This window comes from Diabrotica virgifera, chromosome 6 (genome assembly GCF_917563875.1).
Source record: "Diabrotica virgifera virgifera chromosome 6, PGI_DIABVI_V3a".
NCBI classification, from domain to species: Eukaryota; Metazoa; Arthropoda; class Insecta; order Coleoptera; family Chrysomelidae; genus Diabrotica; species Diabrotica virgifera.
Genome location: NC_065448.1, coordinates 138,445,995 through 138,456,728, shown reverse-complemented (window position 1 = coordinate 138,456,728; position 10,734 = coordinate 138,445,995). Strand labels below are relative to the sequence as shown.

The following is a 10,734-nucleotide window of genomic DNA, read 5'->3' as shown; positions in this document are numbered from 1 at the left end:
AGTAAAATATGTGCGTGTGTGTGTGTTTGTGTTTTATTGGCACTGGTTTAAGCAATCAACTGGCCAGTCAATACAGTGTCGTGTTGCAGGGTTGTCATGTCGAGTTGTCGTGTTTGATCCTCAATGGAACGGAAGGGTAGCCTACTATCGGAACTTCGGAAAACACTGACTCCAACTTATAACTTCATTTAAAGTTTACAACATCCATACACGTAAAGTTACGAAGATGTTGTTTCGCGGGGTAGTCTTTCAGACACCCATCTCGCACGACTGCTAACTAGCATAGTAACGATCTTAATATGAATATTAATGCTTCTACTTTACCCTTCTGCGGGCTTTTTATATCTTCCTATAATTTGGACTTTGAAAGTAAACGGTACGTGAGTATCCAAGCGGTACACGAGGTTACCTAAACAAGCTCCGTCAATCAACCTTCGCTTTGTTTGTGATTGTAGAAACAACATCTTCTGTAACGACCTAATTATGCTTAAATTATATACATTATTTAGGATACATATTATATTATACAGTAAGGGTTTTTTCCCTTACTGTACACCTCCCATCGGGGAAAAAATGAAGGCAATGGAAAACTTTGCTCTTCATTTTTCCGTACGCCCGTTTGGTGTTAAATACATATATAGCTCGTTTTTTAACGATAAAATCAAACAAAAACAAAAAAAAATCGTTTACAATTATTAGTTCCGTGAGTATTAAGTAGTCTTTTTTTTTTTCTACTCCCACTTAGTCAATTTTCACTTTACACTCTGCACTATTGGTTACCTCTGTATCATACCTAATGTCTGTATTAATATCGGGATAAACTAGTTTGATCTAGGAAATCGGGTTTTGCCGGTGGCATCCACTGAAGCAAGTCAAATGCAAGTAAATCTTTAAAATTTTGAAGTTCACTTTACATACTTGGAAATTTACTTCGAAATAATGTAATTTCATGAAAAATTAACAAAAAATAAAAAAACGATGATTATAAAATAAAAACATTTATCTTTTCTTATATAAACATGGAAGTAAACTTAAAGTAGGCAATTTATTTTTGTGTTTAACATCTCTTTCCTTTTTAAAATCTAAAAAGTAAAATAGATTGTGCGATTGGTCTTTCCAAGTGTTCTTGAATCCGAAATAGCTAACACCTTTAATGAAATCTTCGATATTTTCAAATCTGCTTTCAACTTCGGCTATCTTTAACACGCCCCTTAAAAATAAAAACGAAAGGTTAAAAAATACAAATTAAACAGTGCTTATGTATGTACATATGCTATACAGCGATGAGTGCGCTAATAACCCGCAAAATAACGCAAAAGACGGAAAACATAATACGCTGTGAAATAAAAAGCGATGAAACTAGTAGAGGTGGGAAATTATCAATAGAAACCTACAACATTACATCATATTGATACTTTCACACCTTTAGATGTATCTGAGAAATTTGACAACTGCCACTGTGACAGAAAATTCTCCTGTGATAATTTGACTCTGACACGTCTAAAGGTGGGAAACTACCTATACAGGGTGTCCAGAAACTTTACCAACGAACGAATACAGAAGATTCCTCGGATAATTTTAAGACAATTTAACCCCATTCACTTAGTCCGAAAACGCTCCCTAAGAGAGCTAGATCTATTTGAAGATGGCGTCTGGTAATTAGTTTTTCTTAAATACCTCCGGAACGCTTCTATTTAGAGAAACAAAAATTGGTATGCGTATTTATCTTCCAGAGATAAATTGATTCCATCCATTGCAAATTTCTACTACCGGTCATAGGCGTCCGTTTTGGGTATGGCAACGGTTACTTTATCGTATAACTTTTTTGTCTTTAACTTTTAAGCATTTTTGACGCTGGATTATTAAATTGTGAAGTATTCTTGTACTAAAAGGTACTCTTGTTTTAAGTCGATCGGATACACCGTTTTCTAGAAAAATCGATTTGAAAATTATTCGTTTTTTAAATTTCAAAAACAAACTATTTAGAAAAACGAAAACTTGTACGTTTAATTATATTTCAGAGATGAATCGATTTCATTAATTGCGAATTTCTCGTATCGGTCATATGCGTCGGTTTTGGGTAGGTCAATGGTTATTTTATCGCATTACTTTTTTGTCTTTAATTTTTAAGCATTCTTGACACTAGATTATTAAATTATGAGGTATTCTAGTAGTAAAAGTTACTCTTGCTTAAAGTCGGTACAATACGCCGTTTCTTTTTGAAAAATTTTTTCATTTTTTTTTCAAATTCAAGAGACGAAAAATTTTCAAATCGATTTTTCTAGAAAACTGTGTGTCCTACCGACTTAAATAAAGAGTATCTTTTAGTACTAGCATACCTAACAATTTAATAATCCACAGTGAAAAATGCTTAAAATTAAAAAAAAAAAGTTATGCGATAAAATAACCGTGACCCTACCCAAAACGGACGCCTTGACCGGTACTATAAATTTGCAATGGATGGAATCGATTTATCTCTGGAAGATAAATATGCGCACCAATTTTTGTTTTTCTAACTAGAAGTGTTCTGGAAATATTTAAGAAAAACTAATTACAAGACTTAATTACACACAAGAATTTGGTTAAATCGTCTTAAAATTACCTGAGGAATCTCCTGTCTTCGTTTGTCGGTAGGGTTTCTGGACGCCCTGTATAATGTAAATGTATAGGTTTCTATTGATAATTTTCCACCTCTATTAGGTTTCATATCTTTTTATTTCACAATGTATTGTTTTCCGTTCTTTACGTTATTTTGCCGGTTATTATTGTATACGGTGATGAGTACGATAATAACCGGCAAAATAATGAAAAAGACGAGAAACATAATACGTGAAATAAAAAGAGATGAAACTATAAATATATAAATAGATAGAAACCTATAAATTTACATGATATTGATAGTTTCCCAGCTTTAGACGTATCGGAGGAGTTTGGCAACTGCCACCGTGACAGCAGAATTTTATAATTTTATAAAATTCTCCTGTGAAAATTTGACTCCGATACGTCTACAGGTCGTCGCCTTAATACTATAACTTGATAACTCGAAATTAGTGGTTTTGAGATAAACGAGTTTAAAGATTTTAAAGATATTTGTGCTGCTACCATGATGTTGTTAAATACGGAATTCACTCTGTAGATCTAAAATACTGCTCCTTAACTTTTTGGCAACTGATCTATTTAGGAATACGGTGCAAATTTGTTTTCCAATATGGAAAAAACCATGAAAAATTAAAGTTATCAACTTTTAGCACTACCATAATGTTAACATTTGGTCATGTCGCATGTTGTGCCAAGTTGCATATAAGGCAACTTTTTAACACAACTAATATTTTAACATTATTTTGTTGAAAATTAGTCCTCGTCCATGGGGGTTGCCAGATCTGCTAACAATTCTCGAATTCTTGCATTAAAATGAACCGAATAAACAGATAGCAATTATGTGGTAAGCTCAATGGTTTCAGAAAAACACGTACTACAACTAGATAACTCAAGTTATCTAGTTATAGCATTCAGTGTATGTCGTATTCACGATTATTTCGATTAAATAATAGCTTGATAACTTATCTTGTCAACTTTTAGCACTGAATATTAGGGACATTTGAGTTTTATCAACTTTCGTCAATCATAAATAAATACTTAATTTACTTAACCCGTTTGGAGAAAGCTATCAAGTTTTTACACAATATGGAGGCAAATAAAATACATCTTGTGAACTATTTATCTCAAAAACGTCAATTTTGGAGTTATCAAGTTATAGTACTAAGGCGACGAGGTGAGAAACTATCAGTATAATGTAAATGTATAAGTTTCTATTGATAATTTCCCACCTCTACTCGTTTTATTCTTTTTATTTCATAACCTATTATGTTTTCCGCATGTTATTTTGCCGGTTATTAGCGCTCTTATCGTTGTATATGTATTTTATACAGTATACAGTGATGAGTGCGCTAATAACCGGCAAAATAACGCAAAAGATGGAAAATATTAAGTTGTGAGATAGTACAAGATAACGTCTTATAGGTGGCTAGTTGACTTCAGTCATAATTATACGTAGGACGTCAAAAAACTATTTTAATTTCCCATGTCATCTTAAGAGTGTATGCGACGGCGACGTCTCAAATCATAGTAGAAATTATTCTTGATCATAATTTAATTTTGGATTCAAAAATTACTACTAATTAACTCTTTCAAATCCGGTGTCCACTGCAATGGACATACATTTACGTAAGTCGTAAAACAAAATTAAACTCCTGTAAATTGCTGACAACTACATATTTTTTATTTTGCATATCTCAGTTATGGTAGGGGAGCCCAAGCGGGGATTTTTGCAGTTACTCGAGCGCGTCAGATTATCATATGGGGAGAAACCTGGTACCCTGCAGATGTACCTCTACCATATATTGGCTCTTAACACAGGGGAGTTCGTTAAGGGGGGCCCGAAAAAAAAAATCTATCTTTAAAAAAACTCGAAATTGTCAGATTAAGATAAGGTAAGTTAAGTGCATACAAAAGAGTGTATATTTCAAAAATGTGACGATTTGAGCCGGGCGTAAGGAAATGGGGGAGTCCCAAAATTTCACAAGAAAAAAGCGAATATTTCGCGAAATGAATGACAGATCGAAAAACTAAAAAATATGTGCTCAATATTTTTTAAAAAGCTATCGAATGATACCAAACATCACTTCCCACGGATAGGGGTGGGGGTAAATTTAATATTTTAAATACGAATCCCGCGATATTTCGCGAAATGAACATCAGATCGAAAAACTGTAAAATACACTTATTCAATATTTTTGAAAAATCTATCAAATGGCATCAAACACGACCCCCCACGGAGGTGGGGTGGGGGGTTACTTTAAAATTTTAAATAGGAACCTCCATTTTTTATTGCAGATTTGGATTCCTTACGTAAAAATAAGTAACTTTTATTCGAAACATTTTTTAGAATTATGGATAGATGGCGTTATAATCGAAAAAAACGATTGTTGGAAATGGAAAATTAAATTAAAAAATGGCAAGCGCCCACTAAAACGGAAAACTTTACTTAACTTTTTTTGGCTTTAGAACCTACTCTTCACAACCCAATAGGTCCCCATAACGCTCGAGTGACTGCACATTTAGCATACTTTGCTCCTCTACCATTACACTTATCAATTTAATTTGAATCATAGCCAAGTAAGTGCTGTTAAAGATAGTGCGACATGGCGAATTCACGATATCCTGGAAAGCCTAAGTAAATATCATGTTTATTCACGTTATAAATTTGTTATATGTAACCAAATATTATTTTATACAGTAGTAGACATATCAATTTACATACTACTTTTTCAACATAGAAAATTTATTATTGTTTTTAAAGAGAGTTGCTCGCGCCAACCTGCTTTAGCTTTAACTATGTACGTGTATATTTAGAAACTTGCATTCATTTTGAAAACGTATAAAAGCGAGTCGGCGCGAATTGCCCGTAATCTTGCGCATAATCTTGTCCGTAATCTTACCAAGTCTGTTAAAAGTCTTTAGTGAGGTAATGATGAATAAAATTGTAACTGACTAGAACTTCGTCAACAAGATATGTTTTTCTGACGAAGCAATATTTACACTATGTAAATCTCCAAAAATTTAAGATATTGGAATGAGGTAGATCCACACTGGATACGTGAAAACCATACTCAAAGACCCCAAAAACTAACTATACCCGACCACACTATTGTCAGGTATAGTGGGTACTCAGTTAATTGGCCTGCTTTTTTATAGGAAACTCGCAACACTGCTTATGGGAAAGTGGTCCCGGTCAAATTTAACAAAAGTTTGGTCAATGATACTTCTCGATGTGTAGATTAAATAAGTCCATGGGACCTGGGTCTGAATAACTACTATTCCCGAGCTACAGACTTCTGAACTTATTGGATTCGAGTGCTCGGTTTACGTTAAGTGCACTAATTCACGGTCAAGTAAACAAAAATATTTATTATTGGAAGAAGCAAGAATCATTTTCTTCATGCATACTTGCGTGTTGTATATGAATTCGTGGTCAAAAATAGATGCATCGTGTTTTGTCTTCAAAAAACCTCTGAAAAGTCCTCAGAAAAATAAAGATGTAAGAATTATCATGTTTTCATGAATGCTTCACAGTTATGCAATACCAGCAAACCTGCAGCTCCGCCTTATCTTTAGAATACTACTGAACAGTGGCGGATCTAGGGGTGTGGGGGAATGGTGTAATTCCATACCCGTAACATGCTCCAAAATTAAAGAAAAATTTGTTCTTCATTTAACGGGAATGAACGAGATGGAGCCGTCAAAACACATTTTTATAACCAAAGACCGTATGGTGTGAGGAAAAGACGTAGGCCCAGAGTACGATTCAAGGACATGGTGGAAGACGAGTTATGGGTGTTAAGAGTACGAAATTGGAAAACAAAGGCGAAGGATAGAAAGGAATGGAAGCTGATTCTTGAACAGGCCGAGGTCCACCAGGGGTTCTAGAGCTAGTGATGATGATCTTTTTAATATAAAATATTGTTCAATGGAAGGTGCTCCAGCTTAAGATGCTCAACAATTATTACAGAGGTTATTAATTCCCAATCTTGTACAAGCTAGAGTTGAGACATAATCTAATTAGAAGAAATGGTCAATGGAGAAGGCTTCGTAATAACGATTATCAAATTAAACTGACACCGTCTTACATACAAGATAAAATAATTAGAGACAATGAGGCAGAGTTTCAAATTGATGAGAATATGGATGAACCGGGATTCATAAGAGCTCGAATATTTTCTAGGTTTCGGCAAGCTACAAGTTTTATTGTAGCTATTGTATCTACAAGCTACATATTCATTTCCTACACGATTGATGAAGATGAGCCTGCAGAAGAACCGATTAGCGGGTACTGCTGTACCTGTTAATCTGGTGCGAGATCTGTGGATACTTGTGCTCATATAACTAGTGTGTTATGGTTTTTAGTCTTTGCAAGACATCAACCCAATGTTAAGTATCCTAATAGGTCGTTAGTTAATATATGTAGACATATGATGCATCTAACCGAAATCAGCAAAATCTTAACGTACAGATAGTTGAAGCTGACGTAAACCCGATTTTTCCATAGACAATTGTAATTAATATTTACCCCCTCTGTGGCTCAGTGGTAAGAGCGCCTACCTTTGGATCGAAAGGTCCGAACTTCAGTAGTATTCTAAAGATAAGGCGGAACTGCAGATTTGCTGGTATTGCATAACTGTGAAGCATTCATGAAAACATCTACAACAACATTTTATATCGCACTTCTTTAGTTTTTTGAGGACTTTTCGGAGGTTTCCTGAAGATTAAAATACGATACATCTATTTTTGACTCTATTTTTGACCACTAATTCATATAAAGACGCAAGTATGCATGAAGAAAATGAGTCTCTCTTCTTCCAATAATAAATATTTTCGTTCACTTGACCATGAATTAGTGCATTTAATGTAAACCGAGCACTCGAATCCAATAACTTCAGAAGGCTGTAGCTCGAGAGTAGTAGTTATTCAGACCCAAGTCCCATGAACTTTTTTAATCTAGACATCGAGAAGTATCATTGACTAAACTTTCGCTAAATTTGACCGGGACCACTTTTCCATAAGGAGTGTTGCGGGGTCCTTTGACAAGGGATAATTATGAAATACTACTTGGGCAGTTTGAAGTCAGTTTTAATGATATATAGTTTCATCTAGTTTCAGCCTCAGTTTTATGTTGAAATTATGACAGAACTGGACATAGAAGCTGGAAAGATAGGCCTTAATTAAGGTGATTGTAAACATGTGCACATGGGCTCCAGAAAATATGTGATTTTATTGTGAAATACGTTAAACTTAGAGGAGAAACTTATACCTATCAAAAGGAAAATTCCAGGACTTTCTTATGAAAGGTTGACCTCAAAAATATAATAAGATTTGACATCAATATTGTAAATATTAAGCAAGTATTAAATTGATAGTAATTAAGGAAGACTGATAACAACTGACTAAAAACTGATCTGACTTTTTTGTGTCATTACCAATTTATTTGAAGATAATTAGAATTAGGCCAGGAGTTGAGGTGACTGATTATTAAGATACTAAGACATTATATTTGGAAGATGGCAAGTGTGTGCATTTGTTTTTATTGTGACCGGGAGGTTAAACCAAAGCAAATTTCCATTGAGTGTATCACTTGTTGCTCATGGGTCCATAAGGGATGCACGGGTTTGACTAAAAGTGAATATGAAAAAATCTGTGCTGACTTTCGCAAAACTAAATCGCATAACTGGGAATGTAAAGTATGCAAAGAGACGGTGGTGAAGAGATTATCTTTGAATTCTGCTTCAAATAGCCGGAAAAATTCGGTATCAAAAGAAAGTGCTGACAATGGAAAACAGGTGCCCAATGCTGATTTTTCAAGTCTACTGTGCAATACTGTGGATGCTGTAGAGAGTGAAACTGCAATCAAGGATGAAATAAATAATTTATTAAAGAAAAGTACCACTACCAATAAAGATGTACTAGTAGTTATTGTTCACATAATTAACCTATTGTTAAATCAGAGGACTGAAGTGCAGGCAACAATAGATACAATTAAAGCGTCTGTAATATCTAATGAGGCGAAAGTTGAAACTTTAGAAAAGAAACTTGAAGGGTTACAAGAAAAAATTGAAACCATGTGTGGAAATGGCAGTGAAGAGATAAGAAATCAAAGTGTATCTATTATCAAAGATGAGCAAGATATGTTCCTGGAATTAGAAGATAGAAGTAGTCGATCTAAAAATATACTAATCTATAATGTTGATGAGAGCCAATCTAAGGTTACTAATGAGAGAATAGATCATGACAAGGCAAATATTCGAGAAGTACTAACGAAACTGGAGGTTGGAGCAACTGAGTTTAAGGTTTTGAGGGTAGGACGTGGTAATAGCAGTAGTGACAGGCCAAGACCACTTAAGGTAATTTTTCAAAATAATACCACAGTGATTGCATGTCTTAAAAACAAACATAAGTTGAAGCCATCGAGCATTTTGATTAAATCAGATCTTACTCAAATGCAACGAAATCATCTCAAGAAATTATATGAAGAACTTGATAGGCGTAGAAGAAATGGTGAATCAAACTTGGCAATACGATACAAGAATGGTAACCCGTTTATCTCAAAGGTAAAAGAACAAAACCACCAGAATCCAAAAAACTCCCAAATGCGAACATAAGTATGAATAGTCTATCACTTTACTACCAAAATGTGCGTGGTCTGCGTACGAAACTAAAGGACATATATTTGACATCCTGTTCAGCTACATATGATGTTATTTTCCTAACAGAGAGTTGGCTTGGTCCTGAAATTAAAAGTAATGAAGTTTTCTGTGATTTATATACCGTATACCGTCGGGGCCGTGATCATATTTCCAGCGAGAAATCAAGAGGAGGTGGAGTGTTAATTGCAGTTAGAAGTGATATCAGTTCTTGTCTAGTGGAAATTGCCAGTTCAAATGTAGAACAGATTTTTGCTGAAATTACTATTAATTGCATTAAATATGTTTTTGGCTGTGTCTACATTCCGCCCAGATCTAGATTGGATGTTTATTCCAATCACATTGATACTGTAAAACTAATTATGAATAAGTATAAAGATTCTAAACTAGTATTATTTGGGGATTATAATCTACCAAATCTGATATGGGACGGTGAGACGACTGCTAAAAATATAAGTAATAATACTGAAATTTTGTTTTGTGACGAGTTCAATTTTTTAGGATTAGGTCAATATAATTATTTTAAAAACCAGTATGACTCAATTCTTGATCTGTGTTTCTCTGATACTTATTTAAATCTAAAAAAAGCGGAAGCTTTAATGACGTGTGACAGGTATCATCCCTCACTTGAAGCATTAATATTATTTGATAATCAATATATCAGTTTGGAAACTAATATTTATTATAACTTTCACAAGGCGGATTATGGTGCCTTGAATAATTATTTGCTTCAGATCAATTGGATTGAGTTGTACTGTTTAGAGGATGTAAATGACATTTTAGATGCTTTTTATTCCATTATTTGGAACGCAATTGAACTTTTTGTACCAAAGATACCTGTAAAAAGATCGAATTTTCCTGTTTGGTTCTCATCTGAACTTAAGAGTAAAGTCATTGCCAAAAAGATTGCGCATAAAAAATATAAAACTACAAATAAGTATCACCACTATATTGAATTTAAAAATTTGAGAGATGAATGCTCATCACTCACTGAGCAGTCTTACAATGCTTACGTTTCAAAGATGGAAGTGAGAATAAATGAGAACGCTGGTGAATTTTGGAAGTTCATCAAAAATAAAACCAACGGACATGATGCTCTCCCTGGCTCTATGTTTCTAGGTGAGGAAAGTGAGAATGACAAACAAAAAATAACAGAGTTGTTTGCGAAACATTTTGGTACTGTATACAGCACTTTTAATGGTAAATCTCTGGATAACCTGGAGAGTAATGAAATTTTCTCACAACAGCTGGAGGTGGAAATTAGTAACCTCGAAGTCACTTTTGACAATTTACTGAATGTGTTGTTGTCATTAAATGTCAATAAACGGGCTGGCCCTGATTTGATACCGAATTTGTTCCTAAGAGAAAGTGCAGTGTCCTTGTGTGAACCATTAGTACATGTTCTTAATAAATCTCTCCAGACGGGAATTTTCCCGAACAGATGGAAACATTCCTTTGTGTGTCCTATTTTCAAGGCAGG

The 10,734-nt window shown here is 34.3% G+C and overlaps 1 protein-coding gene across 1 annotated transcript in view; it reads right to left on the bottom strand.

Annotated features, from left to right (window-relative positions):
• Window positions 1–982: 982 nt before the first annotated feature.
• The window catches only part of LOC126886897 (uncharacterized), a 29,601-nt gene continuing 19,849 nt past the window's right edge, over window positions 983–10,734 (bottom strand). Inside the window, exon 4 of the mRNA XM_050654031.1 lies at window positions 983–1,210. Within this exon, the coding sequence (XP_050509988.1) occupies window positions 1,000–1,210 (211 nt within the window). The 3' untranslated portion in view covers window positions 983–999. The remainder of the gene's footprint in view (window positions 1,211–10,734) is intronic.